Raw genomic sequence first — 26,054 nt, forward strand, 5'->3', positions numbered from 1 at the left:
GATAATTCTTGCGAATATTCTTCCTCTATCACATCATAGCCAGAATACACCACAGTAATAGGTGGGCCCTGCCTCTAGTGGTCTCCGAGGGCAGTTGACAGTAGATTAAAGTTCATCTGACGTCATCCCTTAACAGTTGGGTTTTTTCAATCCGAAAGGTGTAACAAACAATGAAATACCGTTAGCATCTATATTTTACGGGGCAAAACCGGCGACATTTGCGTTATCAGATTTTCTAAAATAAAGATGCTAACGGTATTTCATTGATGTGGTCGTTTAATTCCATGTATTATGTATACGATTTCGTGATAACAGTGAGCTGACACGAAATATTTAAGCACATATCGCTGTTGAAAATGGTGTGTGTTATTTGTTTACATTTCACCGATGTGACGAACACTTTCGAGTCTCAAAACAGCTTAAGTAATGTTTTCCTTCACTAAAAGTAACAACGGACATTATTTTCGTGACATATACATTGCAAAAGCATTCATGAAAATGCTACGAAAAAAATTAACCACACGTTCTAGAGTTTTTCTATAGTAAATACATGGCGTGTTCGCCATGTTTGTTCGTCTAGTGGAGGCGGCCATTGTGCAGTCATTGCCTGGGTCAGTGTAGCACCAGCGCAGCATACGCAGGGAACCAGGCTGGTGTGGATATAGCTGCCAGGCATAGAATAGAATAGTGATTCCATCATGGTAATCTGCATTATTATCACCTGCTTATTATTATTATAACAGGCCTAAGGATAAGACAGGAGCAGTGCTGGTTTGGAGTTTTAGACATTTCAGTCAGCAGAGCACAGGAAGGAGATTATATCAAAGAGTGTCATAAACATATTATGACATGAACAGGAATATAATGTTTTATTTATTACCTAACAAGTCTTCATATTAGTGTTTACCTATAAGGACAGCAAGTCACAACAGCAGCGGAACCACAATTTGTTGGATGACATCAACAATCATCAGCAATGACGTCATTTGTAGTGTGACGTCATTCCGAATGTCAATAAGATTCGAATGACGGAAACAACACATTGTCTCGTGACGTGATATGACCATAGGGCACATATGATTTTTATGAAGCCCGATATGTTTGCCCTTGAATGTAATAACAATGAATATGACATCAGCGATCTTCCTTGCTAGCCTTATTGATCAAAGGCCGATGTTGATAGGGAGGAGCACAACTCGCAACAAGTCTTTTCAATGCAGGCGTTGTCCCTCCACTTCCAGCATGCAGGATGAGGTCTCCCTAAATCATGAATCTTCCACTTTTTGCAAGCTGGGGGAGAGATCTAGGATGCCATTATGGGTGCTAAACTTTATACTAAACTAATAAGGGTAGAGTTTCTGGCATGACTTGGGGTGCAACTCTGCACAGCGAATTGTGGTGCCTTATCCACTGGACCACCTGTGCCCCTGTTACGATATATGTATAAGCAATACCTGACAGAATACTGTATACGAAACTATGAGTCATTTGGCAATGTCAAACTTTATTACATATGATGGAGCATTGTCAGCATGTACAAATCCTGCAAGAGGCACAAAATTTCCTTTTTCCACTGTTTCAAGGACACATTTTAGGTCTGAAAGAAGGAGCCAAGATGTTTTTATTCCACATTATCCAGAGAAGAAATGTTTTTAGTAAAACTGGAGCCCAAATAAGAATTTTCAAATATTTTTTTAACAAATTATTTGTTTACAATATACCCCAGGTCCTAAACATACAGATGTCTTTAAGAGGATGTATGATAGGTACATGAAAATTATCTGCCAACAAAGGAAGAGCTATAATTTCAACAGTAACAAGAAAACCTTCAAGTCATTTTCGCTGGTGAGGCCATAAAGAAAGAAAAAAACATTTCAAACTGTTCTCAACTCCCAAACATACCAACATCAGTATCTGTTCTTGAAATATCAAACCTTAGGAGATACTATCCACTGTATCAATGAACAGTTAACATCACAGTTCAATCTCATTTAAATCAGATCTTTTACTCCAATACAATACCTCTCTGCATGAAAATCTGAAGATTGGTGATGAATGCCATGGCCTCCACACCATCAAGGAAATATCATTAAAGGAATATTTGTGTTCAATGTGTCTTCTTTTGTAGAAATACAGAATTCAAAATCAAGGTGGTAAAGAAATGAAGGCAAATCTTATTGGCTCAAGAGCCCATGCATCCTTCATTTAGATTGATTGGTCAAAGTTCACCCGATGCAACCTTCCATAGAGATGTCATCAGATATTCATGCAGAGAGTTATGTCGGGAGATATCATATCTAGTACAAGATCTGATTATAATGTGAATGCATCACATATATTATTTTACTTGCAGATATATATAAAAAAAAATCAAAACAGAAAAATCTGTTGTCCCAAAAGTTGTACTTAGGGACTGCCCATTTAATATTCTGGTGGAGGGTGAGTGGCATGGAGGCCTGAGATTTTGTATCAAGATAAGATGAAAGCTATTTACTTTTTGATAAAGTGAGAATATGGACAGTGTTATTGGAAATGCAATAATGCATTGCTAATGAACATGCTAATCTGACCTTTAGGCAAATTTCTTTCCACAAAGGATGGCGGATCCCACGCCTTGATGACCCCCTGGAAACCATCCATTATCACCAGTCTGACCTGCCACATTGGGCAAATAAGAAGAGGTCTGAGAGTCAGAAAATGGAGTGCAATGACTCACTGATTTTGGTGAAAATACATTTCTAAAAAGCCATGCCGAATAGGTCAGCATTATCCAGATTCCCTGTGTATTTGTTTTTGTTACATATCAAACAAAACTAGCACAGTTTGCCCAAAGAAGTATGAAAGTTGTGCTAAAAGGCCAATAAGAGGGCAAGCTAGCATCTCTGAAAGTAGCAACATGAATTTCTGTGGATGACTTTTTAGGTCTTAGTAGGTCTTAGTAGGTCTTGTTTAACTTTTTACCCTAAAGCCTAGGTTGCTCTTCGGGAATAACCTTAAGCAATTGGTTGCAATTGAACTAAATACATATTTCCATTATAATGTTGTCATTGTCATTTTGGTAACAAAAATATATATCTTAGTCTTAGAAATCACAGAAGAAAAACACTTTATGAATACATGTATTGACTGTTTCATCAAGTTTGGGGTTCACCATCATTCTTCTACCAATGTTTTGCCTATTCATAAGGTTATCAAGCATAAAATAACATATTTAACTGTCACAAACTTGTTTAAAGTATTTCCTTGTTGTAAAACCTGTTAAAACAAGAACCAAATACCAAAATGTAGAACTTAAAGTTTAAAACTCTCCGGAGAGAAATGTTTTAACAAGACATACAAATTTGTAAATGCTAAAACAGTTGTACATTACCATCATGGTTACAGGAAGATGAAAGGTATAACATAACATTGCTTGACAAGTACCCCCTTCACTTTCACAGACAGTGACAGCTGACATTCTCCTCCCTTTCTCGACAATACCATGTGTGCATCAGATGACTGAAAAAATTACCCAGTGCAGATGTATCCCAAATGTCGTGTGACACAACACTGGTATGACAAAATCTTATTTGTAATTTTGTCAAAACCCATAACGGTAGAAGACTTCTCTCAAAAGAACAATTATGTTATTATTTCTGGTGAAACATCCTCTGCACTTCCTGGAATGTGTACAAGGAGTTTGGATCTCATAGATAGTTCATTACATTCCAAAACGTGTGCCTGTATCAACACAGTGATCAAGAATTTGAGTTAAATTTTTGTCTTTTTTCTTGAAGGAATACTGATAGTATGCCATGAAAATATCCGACTCTGCACTGTTTGATGTCTGTCTTTGCCAGTTGTCCTGTTGTATGACTGGCAGACATGAATAATTATGTATCAGCCCACACTTGAGAATATTGTTCAAGGTGTCCAGCCTATGTCTAGTAAGTTGGTCAATAGAGGTTGTCAGCATTGGCATTACGAGGCTTCTTTATCTTGTCCATATTTTTATGGATGATGTCATAAAGACTCGCCTGAACAAACAAAAGAAATAAGATTAATGTTGTACATCATAAAGAACTAGATGGCATTATATGCCTTTACATGTTTATAATGTGTATGAGTGAGCAAGTGAATATTGTTTTATGTTGTTTAATTGTTGCTAAAAGCCTCACACAGCAATATTCCAGCCATATGGTGGTGGTCTGCAAATAATCAAATCTGGACCAGACAATCCAGTGATTGACATCATAAACATCGATCTACGCAATTGGGATACGATGACATGCATCACAATAATTCAGCCAGGCTGTCCACCTGATCCTGTTAAGATGCCTCTTACGACAAGCATAGTTGCCACTTAGAGCAAGCATGGGTTGCTGAAAACCTATTGTAACCCGGATCCTCAAGGGTTTTAACAGTCAGCAGACCACTTATTTAGTGGTTCTAGATATGTCATGTAGGCCTACAATTAATAGGTGTCCGGACTAGACAAACCAGTGACTGAAACTTGAGACATTTTCTATTGAAACTGGGCACAATAACATGCTATCTGTTAGGTCAAATCCAATCCAATTTTGTTGCCTTTTACGACCAGCAATTGTGTGCTGGGGACTATTATAACCTTGGTCACCACAGGGTTACAGACTTTAGACAAAAATAACATGTCTCAAAGATAGCAAAAATAATTGATTCCAACAAAGCAGAATACAGACTAATTCCCAAGTTGAACTTACATAGTGGTTCCTTAGTTCACAACATGTTAACCGTAGACACACATACTCTTTCTCATCTAGCTCGTTGACAGATCGCCGATAGTCTTCCTGAAAAGTAATTCGAGCATACATATATCAAAGGTTAAAGGTCTTGAGACTTATTAGTTTTTTAAGCACACTATCACAGGCTAATCCATGTATAATTGCATGTCAACCATGATAGCTCACCTGATAATACATTCACTAATTTAACACTGGGTGTTAATAATATTGTGATTGTGAGTTTTCAATGTATAAACATGTAAAAAAAAAAAAGAAAGGCAAGAGGACAAACTCATTGATATCTCCCGCAATGAATACATATATGAACCTTGTTGCCATGGAATCTTGAAAAGTATTTGTTTGAATAATTTCAAACTATACAACTCAAAAGAAGTTAAGGATCACCTGATTCTCCCATATTACAATAGTTTATCTCTCATGCCATGACAGATTAACATTACCAATATGAAAGAATCGGGTGATCCTTAACATTTTTTGAGTAGTATATCAAAAAGTGCCAGTTTACCACTAGACCCATCTATGTGCTAACTTTAGTGAAAAATTATTGTATGGTTCCCAAGGTTTACTCAGAATATGAACACTACTACAATCTTCATTCTAAGTCAGTGTCAAAATGCGTTGCTGGGAATAACAATAGCTGACAGGTTCCTAGTGACAGTGGGTTAGTAAAGTGTTTAGTTTTGTGTTTTATGATTCAAGTCTGACTGTCTTGATACAATGTTTAAGCCAATTCATGATGACCCATTTTGCAGTACATTTGTTGAACACCATGCTTAAACCTACAACAAAAACTCATGATCTGTGACTTAAATCATAAGCAGAAATGGCATGCTAGGAAGTGGCCTCCATGCCCCCGGTGTTTGTCTACCTCATATGATAAACATGAGGTGGAGGCGACCAATTCTGACCATAAATCCCCATGGGGTTGTGGTTTAAGAGAGTAACATATGCATGTCAAATGGAATGGCCAGCAGCTTCCTTCCTTGCAGTCAACATTTTTAGACAGGAACTTTATATAAAGTTGGGGTGTGATGAAGTTCAACGGCCATGACTTTGCAACCAATCCAGTTTGTTTAATATTAGAAAAGAAAAAAGCATACAGTTAAACTAACATGCTCAAATTCAACTACAGTGGAATCTGTCAAAACCAGACTAATCTGGATCTCTTTAAATATTATATACATGATATAGGACCAAAGTTATGGTCTTGAGTATATGACACAAATAAATCATGATATAAATTCGGATTACTGAGCGAAATTGTGGGACAAAGGAAAAACATATCATATAATTGACACTCCCTAACGGAAGACAACAAAGGACAATTTGTGACAACATCAGCTGAAGGCCAGGACTTTTGAATCATTGACCATTCAAACAAGAAAACAGTGTTATCACTGTCCCCCACCATGGGGCACATTTGTTCATCAATAGTGAAAATAAACTTAAGAAGAAACAAGCACTTGGGTCGCTTCATGAAACAAATGATTAATTGTGAAAATAATACACAGAAAAGGCCCCTTCTCTGAAAAATAATATATGGCACCAATTCTTGAACTTAGACTTTATCAGTATCTCTTAGATAAACTCACTTCAGTAGTTTCTGAGAAAACTTGTCCCCATTGCAGACACTATGCACTTTGTAAAATAACATGGATCAAGGGCCATATCTGTGTATGCTCAAAACCTAATGCAACAAGGAAAGTAACTCTTAAAATAATAATTACGGGTCCAATTTTCGAACCCAATCTTGACAAGTATCCTTTACATAAGCATGTAAACTTTAATTCTTGTAAATTTGGTAGTTTCTGAGAAAACTTGGCCCAATTGCAGACACTGTGCACATAGTTGAAAAACACAGAGCAAGGGCCATAACTCTGTAAACAAGAGACATCAGAAGATGATAAATCCCCCTGGCCCCAACAAATTTGACAGAACAAATCATCTGACTGTTACTTTAAGTCCAACTTGATGAGAGGATTTCTATCTTATCCGTATACAAGAGTAGTTATTGATCTATCTAAACAATACTTGGGAATTGGGATTCTGAACTTTGTGTTTCTATGTCAGGTACACACCACCAGGATCAGAGTCAAAATCAAACTTGATCAAAGTCCAGTTTCCACCCTTGCCGAACTAGATTGGAATTCCTGGGCTCGATGGTAGCGCCACCAGTGGCTATTATGAGTCATGTCCCGTCTATGCCTCTCCTATGGACCAATCAGATTCCACATCTCGTATCACATGCATTTGTTTCAAACAAAACGGCGGCGCCCAGTCATGACAATCTGATCGACAATCAAGATCTATATTGTGATAAAACGAGTCTTACATTGCAAAATGCATCAAATCACGTGAGCACCTTGATTATAAACATGAAAAGATTTAGAAAATAACTGTTGACAACGAGTTAGCGGTGCACATGCTTTGCAAATCCTGCAATCGACCGAAATCTGCTTGACAGTTTACAGTTTCCGTGAGTGAATTTGATTGGACTATGTATAGACTCAATAGTCCAGCCAAAATGTAACTCCATAATACCAGCCTATTTCGGCAAGGGTGGAAACTGGACTTTTATAGTCAGTTAACTCACTTGCCTCGGGAAGATGCACCACTTCAGGACCTGTTATAGATATCTGCTAATTTTTGTTGAAAGAGAGGTTACGTTTTTTTAATTGTGCTCCAGAAAAGAAATCCACCCCCTTATAAGACTAAGTACAAATTGTTTCAATGGAATTCAAGAAAAATGAAAAAAGACAAAAATCTGGTAACAGCAAACACATCACTTCAGAACCTGTTTTATATATTTCTGACACCTGATCCAACAGGCTTCACTGGTGAGGAGGTCAAGCTACATTGATCAAGTTTGAAATGTTTAAGTCATAAACCATAACCAACAAACCTTGCTATCTGCCAGATTGTTTTATGAAATCTGAGGCTAACAATTTTAGGTTACCTCCTTTCACAGGGGAAATTTGGACATACTTATTTATCATGTCTAGAGGCAAAGGCACTGTCATGTCATTACCCACTTAAAATGTACTTACTAACTCAAAACCTGTATTCTTTGAGTAAAACATGAATATTATTAACAAATCAGTGTGATTACAGCCCAAATATTTCAAGATATAAATGTCAACTTACAATGTGAGGATACTTTGCAACTTTTGACACTATCTTCCCTCTTGTGATGAAATAGCGAGAGATCTGTTCCAAGTATGTTGCTGCTTCACTTTCAACAGTTCTTGCCTCAGATAATGTCTCTTCCTGTAAGAAAAAGCAATGTAATGTGTTTTTTAGAAGTCAACTGAATGAATACCTACCTAGAATAAATGCTAAAGTACTCACGGCAATGAAAAAAACCTGTTTTTTCGACCTCAGATCTTAATTATGTTAATATACAAAATATGTAAATATCCAAACAACTAAATTAGTACTAATTGGGCCGTGGCACAAATACAGCGTATCAAATGTTTTTATGCCTTTTTACGCGTGTGTAAAAATGTGAATAAAACAGACTATTATGAAACAGGGCATAACCAGGTGTAAGTAGATCAAGGTGACCTATGACACCTTGACGACAGGTGAGAACAGGTGCATAATGCCTATAGTCTGTTTCTGCTATGTCAATTTGGACTTAGTTTTATTTTTGAATGTTGAAAGTGCCGACAAATTACCTCCTGTAAAGTACATTTTGTATTGTTCACTGAGATCAAACTAGCAAATCCAGACTAATACTTTTCAAGTTGTTTTGTGATTTCGTATTTACAGCTACGTAACACTTTGTGTCGATTTTTAAATTGAGAAAAACAGTTTTTTTTCCATTTCCGTGAGTACTTTAGGTCAACAGATCAACGAAAGGATATAAATGCTTGCCTTGAACTTACATTTTGAAGGGTCACCTCTATTGAAAGTGACTGAAATACTATTTCCAAGAAACACAAGAAAACACAGTTATCACTATCCCCAGCATTGAGAATGTTATTTGTTCATATATACTAGTCACAAAAAGAAACTGCGCATTTTAAAAATTACCCTCCAAATTTGGAAATATAACAATGAAAAGATTCCATGTAAACATTAAGAACTCCATAACGGATATTCCCACCGTGAGCAGTGACGTTGAAGAAACAAAATTGTCACTGGCCTGAGAATCTGATCTTTGTAGCCCACAAATGTCAAATTGCCCTGAACAACAACCAAAGGGGTTCTCTGATGTACACTTATCCCGCTCCACATATCATCACGGAACCACCTTCAAAGAGATTACTCTCCATGATACAGAGGCTTGAGCATAGCGTATTGACGTAAGCAGTTACTGACTGTGTTTGGGTGGATACGCTTAAGTCCTGGAATGGTCTGAGCAGAGGTCATTGGAGATGGGTGACCATATCCATCTGTCCTGTCTTGGCATTGTGAAAGGGTTAGAAATAGGCACTCGTCCTATAGTCCTTGCCAAACTGCCCAATAGTTAAGGTATCATAAGGACTAGTAGAAATTTGCCATTTTAAAGGGTTTTGCTATATATTATCATTACAAGGAGTAAGTGGACCAAAAATGTTAGTTTCTACCGCTGTAGTGACACATGGACATCCTGCATTGGTGGAAATTTGAAATGTGCAGCCACCTGAAGTTGATACATTGCCCCATGGAGCATGCCAATAGCCTCATGACTTTGTACAGTTGTGAGTTGTGGCAGTCGTTCACTAACCTTCAGTTTTTTTTAATGATCAAACATCAAACAATTAAGCTTGCCAATGCCCATGCCAAAACCTCTTATGTCACAGACGGTAGCAATATGTGTTCAATGTATTTCACTAATTACTGTAGTTACATCTGTATTTGTGTACGCATGTAGTTCCAACATATATTTTGCAGCATGGAGTATTGTAAGTACCTTAACATTGTAAAAATACATATAGCAAGGGACGTAACTCTGGACACAATTCTATTTATGCCACCAATTTTCAAATTGAGTCTGGATAGGTATCTCTTAGGTAAGCATGAAAAGTTTCATTCATGTAACTTCAGTACTTTCTGACTAATATGACCCCTTTGCAGACACTATGCACCAGGTATCACCAATCAATACTATAAGGTATTGTTTTCCCTCACAAAACTTGGATCCAACCTGATGTAAATGTAAGAGATTACCAAAAGCAACAGTGGCAGGTGAAAAATCTTAGAGAGTTCACTATGGGGATAATTGAGGCTTTGCTGACGATGTTGCTCTTCTACAAAGTTTTTGTCAGAAACAGGTTACTGGCACCTGGAAAACTGGTCATGTTGGGTCCACATTTCCCTGGTTCGAAAATGGGTGTTGAACCGTGCAACAGCAATGCATAATTATTTTATTGCCTTTGAACTTCCTTAATGCCAGTCAACAGAATAAACACGTAAACTGTGTGTTGTTTTTAGGAAAACACTGTTTTTTTTGTTATTTTAGAAGTGCTTTACTCAGTGCTTAAGCAGTGCTATTTGCTGTTTGATTGGACAATAAATTGTTTGATAGGAATTACTTAGAAGTTGACAGATGAAAAGGTAGATACAATTTTATGGATAACAACTTCTTTTATACTGTGAAAAGCGACGTTTCGGTATAAATCCTTATATCGTTGTCAAGCAAGTCTGTCTACCTTGTGATTGAACTATGCTAAGGCTATGTATCATACCACTGGGGATGGGGTGGGGAGGGAGTTGCATTGACTTTGAGTCGCATTTTTGGCTGGGGGTCAGCAGTCTATTAATTTGGAGACACATTAATTTCAAGATTTACACAATTCATTCAATGTGTGTGGTCATTTACTGATTTCACAATTTAGTTTTGTACAAACTGATTTCTGGGCTAACCTTTGCATTTCAATTTGAAATAATCTAATAACAACATGCTATTAAAGTATGTAGGGTTTCATTTGATTATTGATATTATGATTATGTGATTGACAATAAAAATTTGGTATATGAACAATAGGTAAACCAATGAAATGATGTAAACAACATAGATTTGGATAACAAAGAAACATACATATAAAAATAATACATTAATACTAGGTATACATATATCATATTAGCACAACATATATAAAGTATTTGTTAAACTTATTCACTATGTCACTTGCCTGAATAGACACTCCAAAATTGTTGCCATCTTCTATCTTTGGTATAAGAAAACTGATCCACATCTTGATCTGGAAAATGGGTTAATTGGTATCTTTAGAATAGAAACAACTTTGAAGGTAGAACACACAGATCTGTAACTTACAGCTGACAGCTCAATGACCACTGGATTACCTGTCCCATAACAAGGAGCCAGTAAAAATATTCCACTTTATTTTCATGTGAATAACAAATAACGGTAAAACTTACTAAAAGTTTTGTCTGTACAAAACATGACACCACCCCTTTCGGTCTAGGAAACCCTAAGGCAAAAAATGGGTCCCAACTACCGGAAGCACTCTTACATGATGGCATAGAGGGAGCAATTACTGAATAAAGCCATGGTGGAGGCAACCCCTTGCGTCTCGTGCGGGTTAAACGCCAGTAAAAGTATACCCTAGAAGGTCGATGGAACGAAGTCAAAAGCAGAGCATAGTGTGGGAAATCTCCGAGATGGAAGTGGTTGACAGCAAATGAAGAGTCTCTTCCATGATTTCTACGTTGAGGAGATGCAGTCAATTAGAGACGAAGCTCTTGAACAGGACAGAGTGAGATCTTTCTGGTTATCCGATCAGGCTTGCCAGGAAGATGATTCTTTGCTGGAAAATTCCAGCAAAGACCTAGGAACACCCCTTTCTCTTCTGGATTGTTCGAACTGGATCCTGGTGACATCGAGAGCATGTATCTCGCTAATGCGAGCAGCTGTAGCCAGGGCCAGTAGAAATACAGTCTTTAGGGTGATTGGCTCGAAGTTCTTATCCACCAGTGGCTCGTAAACATTGGAAGTGAAGTGTTTTAGGATCACTTTAAGGTCGCTATAGAGGGAGTCGAAGATTGGCCTGCTAGCTTGTTGGAACCGATGAGCGATTGGGAGTTCTGCCACAGTGGAGATTTTAGCTTCAGAATTAGTAGTGTAGCAGGGCGTGGAGTCATCCCACAGATGACATCCTTACCTTGTCAGCTTGCTGATGGGGTTAACCTCTTTGGTCATGTGGACAAGGCGTCCGACCTCTGATCAGAAGGTCCGTGGTTCGAATCCCATCACAGGACTTGGAAATTTTATGGCCGCTGCATTGGTGCCCAACGTGGGTCTGAGCACGTTCATATTGAATTTGAGCAAAATAAGCCTCAGTACCTTACTATGCTGTTCAGGACATGCCTTCTGTTGTCGGGGGAGTATGTAGAAGGGCGTGGAGTACTCCCACAGATGACATCCTTACCTTGTCAGCTTGCTGATGGGGTTAACTTCTTTGAACATATGAACAAGGCGTCCGACCTCAGATCAGAAGGTCCGTGGTTCGAATCCCTTCACAGGACTCGGAAATATTATAACCGCTACAGTAGCAATAACAGAGTTAATCGCTGCTAAGCAGGTGGCCAGAAAAGAGCGGTTAGGCTTACGTGTTGGTGATGTAAGTCCTCAGCAAGCTATTGGGGTGAAGCTGAGGTATTAGGCAATATCACAAAACACTAACCATTTGTGGTTGTAAAGGCACGAGGTAAATACACGATGACTGCAGTGATAGTCCTCGCTACTCGCTTTGAGTAGCCTTCAGCAAAAAGGGACTTCTGCAAATGTGCCAGACGCATATATGAAGCTTTGCAAGGGCTGGATGGAGCCACTGAGAGTGCGGCTGAAGATGAAGGTCTTCTCGAAGAAGCAGACGATAGAATCGTCTGTCAGCTAGCCTTAGCAAGGTGGGGACCACTTCCATGTTGGCCAATAGGGCACAACCAAAGTCAGAGATAGGTGAATGGTGGCTTCTACCTCAGCAGGACCCAAAGGAGAATGCATATGCATTGAAGCTCTCCCACGGGATGATTTACAACGCATCGTAATCCCAAGCCTGTGGGACACGAATCTGGATAGCTGGGCGTTGAAGCGGGTGGCAAACAGATTTATCTCTGAGGGGCGATATAACTGGCAGATCCATTGGAAGATCGTTGGGTGCAGGGACGACTGTCGGTGACGGTCTGTCAGGCCCGGACAGGGAGTCTGCAAAAAATTTGAGACCCCTGGTATGTTGTGGGCACAGACCTAGATGTTGAGAGAAGATGAGTTGGAAGAATTCAATAGCGATCAACTTCATGGATCCTATTCCGTTTATGAGTGTAGGAGCTTGGCCCAATGCAATACTGTGAGAATGACCACCTTGAACTCAAAATTGTTGATGTGTAGGCAACAATCCTTGGTGTACCAACGTCCTGATGCCTGAAAATGCGCTCACTAACCTATGGTTGATGCATCTAAAAACACATGAAGGGACGGGGACGAACGGCCTGAAAGAGACTCTGCCAGAAAACATATAGATTAGACTAACCACCATTGAAGATGTTGGTGGAGATGGATCAAAAGGGAGATCTGCATTAAACAATCGTCCTTCCTGATGAATGGTGCAAGAAAGCATTGAAGTGGTTGTTGATGCAATTGACCTTGTGCTGACGTCAGGAGACCCAAAAGCTGTCTGTGGGAGCTGGAGTGGTTGTTTGAGTGGTAATGGAACATACCATTGAATCTTCATCCAATGGTCGTGTGGAACAAACATGATGGCTTGTCGAGTGTCAAAGAGATAAATTGTAGTCATTGGGTGGGAACGAACTTGGATTTGTTGATATCGATCAACCAGCTGAGTTAATGTAAATCGAGTTATTGACAAAGGATATCAGCATCTGCGTACACTCAAATGCAATCATATAGGAAAGCATTGAACAAGATCCATCACAGTTGAAGGAATTTAATTATGGGGCGAGTAAGGAGGGTAAATAGCCAAGGGGCAGAGGAAATTTGAAACAGGAGCACCTTCCACTGGTAATGGTGACCTTGGAAAATAAACCAAAGGAAATGGCGGTGCACCCGTCGACGGGGATGTGCAGATAAACATCTTGCAGTTCAAGATTGAACATGAAACATGCGGAACTTCCAAATACTTCGCATTGAAAATCTTTATGTTGAAGATTAGCTAAGCTTTCTGTCGTTTTTTCTGGATCAAGGAAGATTGGTGAATAAAACCTGGGGGTCGCAGGAGGCGGAGAGATGCAGATTAACACCACTAGGTAGGTGTGTGTCTTCCACTGTTGTAACTGGTGGAAATAGGATCGACCGCTGTCAAGACCAAACCAAAAGGTCCAAGGGAACATTTGAGGATCGCTCATCGCAGTGTTCCAACTTGTGGGTAAGATCAGAGCCTGAGATCAGGATTGAACAAGGAGGTATCCGGACTTTGTGATTTTAGTGCCGAACTAGAGCCACTTTGGGAGTGGTGACGTGCCTGATCTGCGTCCTGTCGATGCACAAGTTGGGAAGTTTGAGGATTATATCTGTAAGTATGAGGATGACGAAGCGGAAAACAATCATGGTCTGTAGTGGATAGGTAATCTGCAAATCCTGGAGGGTATGGGTATCCGTATCTGAGGTAGTACATCGCATAATTGTCATAACATGGATACTTCCACTGGCTCTAATTTCTATGTATATATATTTGAAACAAATTAATAACCATAAGCTGATCGCTATTGCTGGATATTTTTTTATATACCATGGAACAATTTGACAAATCACATCATTGCTCATGCACTCGCGATAGCGAAAACATTTATGTTGACATAATAGTCAAACTACAACAAATATGACTTTCAGCGAGTCAATGTATGGCATTTAAGATATATATATCCATTCTCTAGCCACTAAAATTCGTTTCAAGGCATCAATAGCAGTAATCTGACCATGGTTGTTGTAAATAATGTTCAGTTGTATGAATATTGAATAAAATTTTGAATAAAATCAATAAATTTTGCAGATGACAAATGTAAGTCCAAATATACAATGAACACTTTTTATAACCAGACAGTGTAATTACATGATTAGTTTGCATAGTTCAGTACAGATTTGTTGATATGGTATTTACGGTGTTACGTGCTCACAGTAATGTCTTTGTGTTGGGGACTCTTCAGCTCTTCAACCCTGTGTATAAAACGACCCCCCTTGAAAGGCCCCTAATTCTAGGTGCAAAAAACTCAACTTATACAAAGTGATATACGTTACATTGGCTACAACAATTACAGCAAAACTTGAGCGGATCCGATGTAGAATAAGTATGTTGGCATTTAGCATGTTGAGCACAAGCTGGACACGATGGCGATAAAAAAGAGAATGAGTTGGTAGAGAGACGCACATGGTCAAAGCGTGGAAGGTTACCGAGTACAAGAGCACGAAATTAACCACAGAGATGATGGTGTGTGTTCGGGCAAATGTTTTGTTTTAGAAGCTGGAAACAGAGTTTAAGCACATTTCCACATAGGAACAAAGAAAATATGCATAGTGTAAGATAGGGTAAGTTTTAAAGGGTGTAACCACACACACCATTTTCAGTTTTTCTGTCTTGTGACCTTTGAATAATCTATGCTAAAAGGCACCAGGGTCATTTGGAAGAAGTCAATTAACTTTGTGCAAGTCATTACAAAAATTACCAGTGATAGTGATAATCCAACAAACACTTCAAGCAGTCTTGTTTCACAGAGCTACTAATGATTATTCACATAAATATAGAAGCAATAATATCTGAAACTTTGCAAAAACTTCAAAGTCAACTCACCAAATTAGCATGTTCAATAAGATCCCTTATTAAAGGTTTCATCTTCTCCGACAAATCAACAATGTGTTTGTTACAGGGAGCCAATCCATTAGGAAGAGCAAGTACTCTGGTCCCTGGAGAACAAAATAGAAAGTGTGCTGACAATGGGCCATTTTTTCTAATAACATCTTTTACTTGTACAACATCCACTACAGGAAACACCTTCATATGAGCATTGAACTTATTTGTTTCGTTGGTTTATTGTTTAATGCTACACTCAGCAATATTCCAGCTATTCGACGGAGGCCCGTAAATCATAGAGTTTGGTACTGACAATCAAGAGATTGATTTTGTTAATAACAATCAATGCCGATCAGGGTACTATGACAGGCCATCATGCAAGTCACAGACTCTGACCACCTAATCCATTTGGTCACATCTTACGATAAGCATAGATTGCTGGGGACCAATTCTAACCCACAATCCCCACAGAGCGATTGCACTTCTGAGCACAACATTAAACCAAATTTTGAAGGCTTTGTCCATCATCATGCCTGCAGAAAATGTAAGAGCAAAAATCCATGCTATAGCTTACAATAATACACAATCCTCCATGATTGCAAAGCGATCTCAGTACCACAACTATTGTATGACTATGACAAGGTATGGAAATATAGGAGTAAGACAGTTGTAGCACTAAGATTGTTTTGTGGAACAACGCCAAAGATACCTTGTCAGTTCTTACATATTAATGAGGAACAAGGGGCTATTCTGCTATGGATTTGCTATTGGGACTTAAAAACAGTAACACAAACCTAGAATTTACATCTAAGTAAATCAAAGCATGTGAAAAAGAACAATTTTTCATTTTTAACATTCTCAAACAGCCTCAAGTTTGCGGTTAAGCATAAATATGAACTGGAGGTGTTTGCAAAAACAGAAGCAGCCCAGTCATTGCCATTTCCTCAAAGCTTATTGACTTAATGCGCCACCATGTATAACTAGTAAAAAAATATTATTTTCAAACTTTGACCTTAAAGAAGACAACTTTATATGATCCAACAATTACCAAAGTCAAAGTAAAAGTGCATCAGTAACTGGCAATAAATTATACAACCATGTTTCACAATAAAATTAGAGATGACAGTGACCTTTGACAGACATAGCTCCAACATTCACACTCCGATGAACACACACAAAGTGAAAGTCAATTCTTAAAGAATCTCTAGCGTCAATAACTTTTTCTGGCCTAGTCATAAAAAAAAAAAATCATTGTAAAACGGCACGGCGGTCACATTTTAACAACAACTAAAAGCAGTCGTGTTTCACAGGGCAGCTACTTATTAACTACAATACCAGATATATTTTCGCCATTGCCAGATGAGACTTCAACTTTCCTCTTTTTGGATGTTGGCTGAAAAAAAAAGTTATATTATTAACATATCGCAACAAAACCTCAATAATCAAATAACTGCTGAAGCAAATTGTTGTAAATGGACAAAAAACACTAATTGCAAATAGGAAAATAGAAAAGGAAGCAATAAGGCTCTGTATATGATGTAGCTCCCATGAAATTTAAACGGTGACATCTCCAGTGAAGTGTGTTGAGAATATGAGTAAAATCTAAATATTTTTTACATTTGTATACTTATCCAACATTTCTCCTTAATGCATTCACTGCTGACCTTGCAACAAAGAAACGGGACAACATACCGGCGATGGTTCTGGGCGAAGAAATAATAAACAGTTCTATATCCCACTTATCACACCCACAGCCACTGTCCTGTTACCTCTGTGACCCTAGGTCACCTCTTCACATCACTGCCTGTCGCCTGAGCTTAAGAAAGACAGACTTTTGAGGTTTCTGATGCCAAAGTGGGGAGGCAAGTCTGCGATAGGTGGGCTTAAAGTATTACTATGGTATTATTATGGTATTATGTAGTAACGCAGGATAAGTATACAAATGTAAAAAATATTCCGATTTTACTAAATTTTTTACTTATCCTGCATTATTCCTAAACATACTTAATGCATCTGTATTGGCCATTTTGGAGGTAGGAAACCCTCAAAATACAGAAACCTCAATAATTAACACCCTGAAGGTACGACACCAATTGGTCAATAAACCGTGAAGCGGAAAAGTTCAGAAAAACGCTGTAACGGTCAGGTTATTTCAATGTGAAAAAGAATTGAGCATAGGAATTAAAGAGTAGCTCCGTATACATCTTAGTAATGAAGACAAATAGCTCATCAGCCAAATCTTTACTTACTACAATATAGAGACTTGTGGACAATTGATTGTCTAATATTCTTCCATTGGCAAATCTGATCGACTGCATCGGAAATGGAAAGGCTCTGTATAGGGCGAGTTCATTATTTGCGTCAGGGTTGGTAACCTTCTAGGCTACAACGAGGGCCTTCGACGTCCTCGAGAGTCACATTGCAAAGATAATGACTGGTGAAAACTGTGGCTGACTTCCAAAAACATCCTTCCCTGATTGTTTTAATAGCACAATTTCTGTGTAAAGCCATGGTAGAGGCTAACGCCCTGATCTCATGAGGATTATTCGCCAAATTGGCAATCAAATAAGCCTGAAGGATGATTGCGCATAACCATAGAGATATGGTGTTGCAACTAACTTCGGTCGTGGGCATAGTAGACACAGGTATAAATAACCGCTTCCTCGAACCATGCCTAGTCTTGGCTGATGAAAATTCACAGTGCCTGTACCGGACATAACAAAAGTTCAACCTCATCTTAGCTTCCAACAAAAGTCAATATTGGTGGGATGGTGAAGGAACGATCAGGTTGGCCTGGTAATTGATTCTTAGCAATAAAATCTCAGCACAACCTGAGATGCACCGCTTCGAGCATCCCATGCTCAAAATGAACCCGGGGCGCCGGGGCTAGTGCCAAGAGAAATACTGTTTTTTTTGTGCGGTCATAAAATGAGGATGCATAGAGGGGCTCAAAGGGGGGACCTCACAAACCTCAATGTACCACATTAAAGTCCCAAGCAGGTGGGCGGAACTAGGCCTTCTGATCCTCAAGCCTGAAAGAGTGTAATAAGGCCTGTAGTTCCGAGACCTTAGTCATCTTGCGATAATCCGGAACGGCCAACACTGAGTTAAGTGCAACCAAATATAAAGTACCGGTGGCACCTATCGAGTGTCTATGGGTACGCAATTGTACAGGGTTCGAAATTAAGGGACGCTAAGACGCAAAATGCGTCTAAATTTATGATTTTGTGTCTATAAATAAAAATTAAAGAAGTTATTTTTTGCTCCTTGCTTTTCCCCCGTTTCACAATTGGTTGAGAAATAACTCGATTTCTAAATTCACTGTGATAACTTCTGATTTCGCGAAGATTTTTTCTTGATTTGTTTACCTACAGTTTAGAGTTACCTCCTCATTCGCGTTTCCCGGGAAACTTTTTACTTCCTTTCTCTCCATTCAACTTTGGTAAACGAGGACTATTCCGACTATAATGAACATATAGCACAGAGATTAATATTATGCAAATAGAGAGGCCAATCAAATGCCGTAAAAACTATGTCATCGGTAATTTATTGACCCAAGGTAGTTTCTTTTTTGGGGGATGACTTACCATCCTCGCATCCCCAGAGGACACCCTGACCTACCTGTCATATCATTCATTTACTAAATCTATCACATTTCACATTGTCTGAAATACGTATTCCATTTCAATTTATCATTTCTTATCAATAAATTAAAAAAACTTTTTTCTATTTCCTGCGATGTTATTGAAAATAAAATCTCGAAAACACTCTTCAAGAACGGGTCCACATTGAACATGTCAGAGCAATGTAAAGACGTTTAAAGCAAATCTTTCAATATATACACATGCACAAAAGTTAAGCGCCACCAACCATATTTGTGAGCTGTTACTTTTTGCACTTAATGATGACTAGTATTATAACGAGATGTACGATTGCTATAAGGCGTATATGTAAACCTCATGTGATGCAAAAGTTGTCCCAAAGCAAGTTTATCTTGTGTTCCAAAAGAATATGAGCATAAAGGAATTTTACCGAAGACCAGAAATTGAAGGATAAGAAAACATTGAAAAACCTTTTTTGTCATGTAACTGTCATATCAGCAGACCATATCAGGTGTCACATAGACACCCTAGGGAGAGCAGAGTCTAATGCAAGACAGAAACGTAAGTAACGTGTGTATGATCCACGGACATTGACCACAGCTTGAACCCTACGGCTCATACTCATTACAAGTCGTTGAATGCTTCTCTGAGGCAAACGGATCCATTATTCATGTAGTGCAGCTTCAAGTCCAGCGAGATTTTGAACTGGGGGATCACGATGTCTGATTTTCCAGCCAAGAATGTCCCAGAGATGCTCAATCGGATTAAGATTCGGACTTCAGGCCGGCCAGGGAAGAGCGGCAATAGCTCCTTGACGCAAATAAGCCAAAACTGCCTGAGATCTGTGTGGTCTAGCATTGTCATCCATGTAAACAGGTTTTGTCTGAAGAGGATGGTTGTCAAAATGAGGGACTACCACTGGACGAAGAACGGCATCTTGGTTTCCACGAATTGTCACCAGCGGAAGTTTGCAGCCGAAGGAACAACCCCATATCATGACAGGCCCCCTACCACATGCTAAGGTCTTATGGATGTTCCTTGGTGCAAAACGAGTGTTACGTTTCCTCCAAACACCTATTCGACCATGAACAGTTCGTAGCAGCATTCGACACTCGTCAGACCAATCGATCCTTCTCCAGTTGGCCAAGTTTCATCGACTACGGGCACAACACCATATCAGACAATTCCGCATGTGCCTCTCAGTCAGTTGAGGACGTTTTTTTGGTCTTCTGGCGTTATAACCAGCCGCTGTGAGGCGACGCCTTACGGTCATCGTCGAGAGTCTCTGATGGGTAATCCACTGCAGTCTTAAATCTGTTGAAGTGGCAAATGGATTTGTCTGACTATCCTGAAAAGACGTCAATTCTCTCTGTTATAGGTCTTTCTTGGCCTACCAGAACTATGCCTGTCATTGACATCATTGGTTTGACCATGTTTGACAACCAAACGAGTGATAACACTGTGATGACGACCCATTTGTCTTGCAATGGCCCTGCATGACATGCCAGCATTTTTCATGCCTATCACTTGCTATCTTTCAGCGTTCGTTAACTTTCTCCTCACAATGGCTGATTTTCAACCTCTATTTGAAGGGGAATCTCACACAGAAGCAAAATGCAACCACATGTCTGAAACTTGAATTTCACTATTTATAAGGTAGGGGAACTGCAGCAACACGTAAAGCACGCTTTCCTTGTGGTATCAGGACAAATTTGGGTTCATGAAACTATGGAAGCCTAATTCAGTCGTACATCATCATATTTTGTATTTCTGATTCCCACATGTGAAATCAAGAGACTATGAATATGGTGGCGCTAAACATTAGTGCATGTGTATATTATACAAAGTAATAAATATAATCAACAAAAATATACCTTAAAGTTGTCGAACTTACATCTAAGTTAATATTTCAATCTTTTCGTGCGATCGTGCGTAATGTAAGTCAAATGACATCTCGGCTTTCGTCGCCTCAATTACCTCTGCTCGGACACGATGTTTAATGCAAAAGTATAAGCATGAAAAATCTTTGTCATAGCTCATAACCTAGCACGATACATCTATGAAGTTCCATATTTTTAATATAGATTGCAATTTCCTGCTTAAAACATTCAGAATAACACAATTTAACAAAAATCTTTCGTCATACCACAGATGTAATTTGATAGGCTGACTTAGGTCACATGTTCAAATTTGACAGGTCACAAACCTTGTAGCAGATTTCGGCAAAGAAAGCTGTCAAGCAAAGTGTCATATGGCAGTCTTCGACGAATGTGTTATTCAAAACGGAGGTGTTTCTTCATTTTTTCTACTGCGCTGACAGCCACTGTTATCGGGAAATGGGTGATGATAGATACTAGATCTATTTATAATTCTTTTAAAGATATTTTTTCCAATTGCGCAAACAATTTTTTTAATGAAATCTTTTGGATTCTATTTGTGACAATCTTAAATTTTTCGCTTCCTTGGTCCTTAATCTGGACATTATGAATGTGTTAGCTTACATTTTTTTATGTTCAACGAACTTAATTAAGTTGTAAATGCATAATTTAAATAATGTGATAAACATAACTTTCAGATTTATAAACAAGAAAAGATGTTTTACAAACATGCAGATATCTTCTCTGATAAATGTTTTATGAGTGTAATTTAATTACTTTGTTTTCCGAATGTCCTAACATGCATAATCAGCCATTATTTATATGCAGCATAAATCATGATCATGCAATCTTGTGATATTTATTTTGAAGTTTTGAGTTGAGAAAAATAATTGCTTGTTGATTTTCTATTTTGCTTGTAATTTTTAAAGCAAAATAACAGAGGTGAAGCAGTTGTAGGGTCTTGACTTCTCTCCTTGGTCTTGCCTTTCTCCTTGCAAAATGTTTCAAAGACCTAGTAGATGGACGATGAGCTAATGTCATAGCTTTTGCTGCTCGTGCCAAATAGCCCTTTGCACTTAAGGCCTTTTTAAGACGAACCAATTGTGCAGACGTAATCTGTCTGATGTTGGATAAGGCAAGTTGCTGTGAGGGTGGATAAACAGGTTGGACCACTGTGGGAGGGGTAGTGGATCGTCTTCCGATAGATTTCTGAGCTCGACGAACCACCCTATCGCCGGCCACAAAGGTGTGACCGAAGTCAGAGCAAGCCTCCTTGATCTTTTGTACTGCCCTGGGAAGCAAGACTGGTGGAAGAAAAGCGTACGCTTTTATTCCCTTCACAAGGAATGCTGAGCGGCTCCACATCCCCAAGCTTGCGGATCTGGTAACGGGGAGACATATGTCATGAGTTGGTAATTTTTGCAAGTTGCAAAAAGGTCGATATTTGGTTGCCCAAACTTCTGAAGCAGTAACTTCAGGATGCTCCAGTTCTTCCAAAATCGACTCAGTCTCCTGGCTATTGGGGTATCTACAACTGGGATGACTGGTGGCGGGAGATCCCAGTCATGACTGTCTAACATTTCAGTGTTTAATTCTTATCACCTCCCTTACTGTGGTATTTACCATGCCTGGATTGATAAGAACCTTGAGGTTTCCCTCTGCCACTCCCTTTTTCACAAAAGGCATCCTGCATCTGGCCTTCCTTGAGAGACTTATTGCCTGACTTGCCTGATCGTTGGGATAAACTGTGAGAAACATGCTCCAAAGCCTAGTGTGCCGTCTCATCCCTAGCATAACTGGAAACTTGGCATGCGTGTCTGTAATCTGAACAGAGACGTGGAAGACCAAGGTTGACGTAACAACCTGCGCTTTAACTCCGAATCCAAAGTTGATAAGGCTAAATAAAAAAGCCCAGCCTCTGTGTGACCGTTATTTCTGCCATGCTGCTTGAAGGTGATTTCTCATAGGGTCAATCTGACGCTGTTGAAAATCAACTATAGTTTGGAGATGATCTAGTCGGTTAGGGTTATCCTCCGACAGATCCTGCTCTACCGCACGTGTTGACGAGCTTAGTGCTGATAAAGGTTTTAATACCCTTCAAATGTCTGTTTGAATAAACACAACTCTGGTATCCTGAGCCTTAAGAGTAGAAGGCTTTGAGGAGACTGCAATTCGCTGTATATCCTCATCCAAACTATGTGTCTGGTCTGCTGCCTCAAAGCCATGGATAGGAAATTCATCCTTCCTAAACTTGAGTGGCTTAAATGACAGCGTAAGCATCAGCCTGGTGAAGTCCTCATCCAAAGATCTAATCATATCTGACATCATAGGGTCGACCGTACTCGATGTAGGATGTGTCCATATGGTATCTTTTTTATCAACCCCGTTACCCATGGAAGGCACTGAAATGAGGCGGTCAGCTACCCTATCAGGTACTTGTGCCAGACCAAGGTGAGTATTTTATTCTCTCAAGGAATTTCCCTCTTCCCCATTAGAATAGTCCTACGAATCAGAATGATGTTGGCGTGTGCGTCTAGATGGTGAACGACTTCTACTCTGATGTGTAGTACTACCTCTGACTGAGGGCTTAGATGAACTGCCTGGTGAATAGGAGTCATGCGTCAATGTCCAAGTATGCGCAGGCATACTGGTACTACTCAACGATGAATGCGCTGTATTATGATGCACGATGGAAGTATTCTATACGTTAGTCGCGTAGATGATATGCAAATATTTTGCATCCAAATAGTGTTCTGTAATGGCATTGCTTGCATGGTTTACATCTGCTGCACTGGATAAGTTGGTACAGCGCTAACTTGTGCGTTGATAGCCCTGGGGCTCACGTCATTGTAGATGCGCTTGTAGTAGGCAGTGGCTGCGCAGGCACATGAGATGCAATACTCAATGGTGTTGGCTTGTATGTGGCTTGGGTTTGGGCACAAGATCCTCTGGATTTGAGGTTTTCAGTGAAGCATGCACTTCAGCAGTGACAGTAACGGCCGACGTATCACCCGTCCAAGATAATGGTTGCGTAGTAATGACCGAACCGTGTCCCTCGCAAATCAGCGATTGTGCCATCTTCCTAGTCTCCTGACGAGATTGCTGCCTATGTGTCACAAAAACTCGTTGGAGAGAGATTTACACAAAAGACACATTTAGAGTTTGGTGTACAAACTTGCGTGCATGCCAGACAACGGGAATGAGGATCTTTAAGAGATTTTTTTCCACGACAATTAGTACAACGTGCAAGCATAAAAAATCTAATAAATCTATCGGCAAATTTTTGTACAGAGTTGAAAGTGTATTCAATAATATGTATATACGCAACTCAATGAAACGCTAAAGCTAGTAGTATTTAAAAGCACATAAATATGTAATACATACGTAGTTGAGAATTGTAAACAAATTGACTATATTGGCAGGCAAACAATGGTAACACAATTCAAAATGGCGGTAAACAGACAGCATGAGGCGCGGAAAAAGACAACATGTTGAGAGTAATATGAAAAGAACACATCACCCGTCGCAGACATCTTCCCGAGGCAAGAGAAAGTTAACTGACTTTAAAAGTTCAGTTTCCACCCTTGCCAAACTAGGCTGGAATTCCTGGGCTCTATCGTAGCGCCACCAGTGGCTATTACGAATTATGTCCCTTCTGAGCCTCTCCTTAAGACCAATCAGATTCCACCTCTCGTATCACTTGCATTTGCTTGAAACAAAACAGTGGTGCCCAGTCAAGACGATCTGATTGATAATTAAGGTCTATGATGTGATAAAACTGATCTTACATCGCGCAAGGCGTGAGCACCTTGATTAAAAACATGAAAAGATTTGGAAAATATCTGTTGACGAGTTGGCGGTGCACATGCTTTGCAAATCCTGCAATCAACCGAAATCTGCTTGACAGTTTACGAACCGGATTACGATTTCGATTTCGATGCACAATTTTGATTGGACTATGCATAGACTCGTTAGTCCAGCCAAAATGTAACTCCATAATACCAACCTAGTTCAGCAAGGGTGTAAACTGGACTTTTTTAGTCAGTTAACTCCCTTGCCTTGGGAAGATGGTCGCAGATGAATTGTGGAATTGTAGACGGAAACTGAAGGTCTCAATAAATCCAAAACGAGAGCTCCGCTGGTTCACGTCCATGCTGTAGCAAGACAGGCAGTGATGTGAGGAGGTGACCTAGGGTCACAGAGGTCACAGGACAGTGGCGGTGGGTGTGATAAGTGGGACATAGAACAGTTTATTACTTCTTCACCCAGGACAATCGCCGGGGTCCTTGAATGTCTTGTGGTATCTATATCTGGGGACTCTAAATCTTTTACTTTTAACACTGACAAGGACCCCTCGACTGTAATGCTTAATCCAAAACACTGCCATACACAAGCTTAGTAAATCCTAAATATTTTCATACATTTGGATACTTACCTGGCATTACTACCAATACCTTAATGCTTCTACTGTTATTTTCTTATCTAGGAGATGGGAGCTGTGAGGTGTCTGGTCGACAGAAGTTGTTGTTGCACCAAATAGTTGTGGGGCTTGCTTCCTCCTTCAGCAACCACGTGACTGGAAGTAGTGAGGTCACTAACATTCACATCACAGCCAGTAATGGACCAACTGAAAGAACTTTGCAGGGAGGTAGCACAACGATGGTAGGGCACCTTCGACATAGTAAGGCAGGATAAGTATCCGAAGATAAAAAATATTTAGATTTTATCTTATCCTGCATTACAACCTTAATGCATCTTTATCAGATGGAAGAGAGGAGTGCATATCTTTCAGATGGAATTTAGAATAAAATCCCTCCAACCAGCCAGGGAAGCCACAGACCTTCCTGTTCAATAGAGCTACACTATGATGAAGAGTAGTAGTGGTGAAATCCAGTCATGGAACACTAGGAAAATTAGAAGAGGCATCAGCCAAGTTCTAAATTCCAATTCCCAAAGCTGGAATAAGCGGAAAACTGAAACTCTTGGGAGTAATTACTTGCAGAGAGGTTGCAGATTCAGTTCCGAGGTGAAAGAATCGAAATCGTCTGGGGTTAGTGACTTGTTGCT

At 39.4% G+C, this 26,054-nt stretch overlaps 1 protein-coding gene across 5 annotated transcripts in view; it reads right to left on the bottom strand.

The window, feature by feature from the left end:
• Positions 1–1,496: 1,496 nt before the first annotated feature.
• LOC139473350 (proteasome activator complex subunit 3-like) overlaps positions 1,497–26,054 on the bottom strand; it is a 50,657-nt gene continuing 26,099 nt past the window's right edge. For all 5 annotated transcript variants that reach the window (XM_071255882.1, XM_071255881.1, XM_071255880.1 and 2 more), the window contains exons 5-10: positions 16,844–16,901; positions 15,509–15,621; positions 10,880–10,948; positions 7,905–8,027; positions 4,719–4,805; positions 1,497–4,016 (exon numbers count right to left, since the gene is read on the bottom strand). In XM_071255882.1, the coding sequence (XP_071111983.1) occupies positions 3,936–4,016; positions 4,719–4,805; positions 7,905–8,027; positions 10,880–10,948; positions 15,509–15,621; positions 16,844–16,901 (531 nt within the window). In that variant the 3' untranslated portion in view covers positions 1,497–3,935. The remainder of the gene's footprint in view (positions 4,017–4,718; positions 4,806–7,904; positions 8,028–10,879; positions 10,949–15,508; positions 15,622–16,843; positions 16,902–26,054) is intronic.

This window comes from Haliotis cracherodii, unplaced genomic scaffold, assembly GCF_022045235.1.
Source record: "Haliotis cracherodii isolate W230 unplaced genomic scaffold, xgHalCrac1.p SCAF_28, whole genome shotgun sequence".
In the NCBI taxonomy this organism is placed as follows: domain Eukaryota; kingdom Metazoa; phylum Mollusca; class Gastropoda; order Lepetellida; family Haliotidae; genus Haliotis; species Haliotis cracherodii.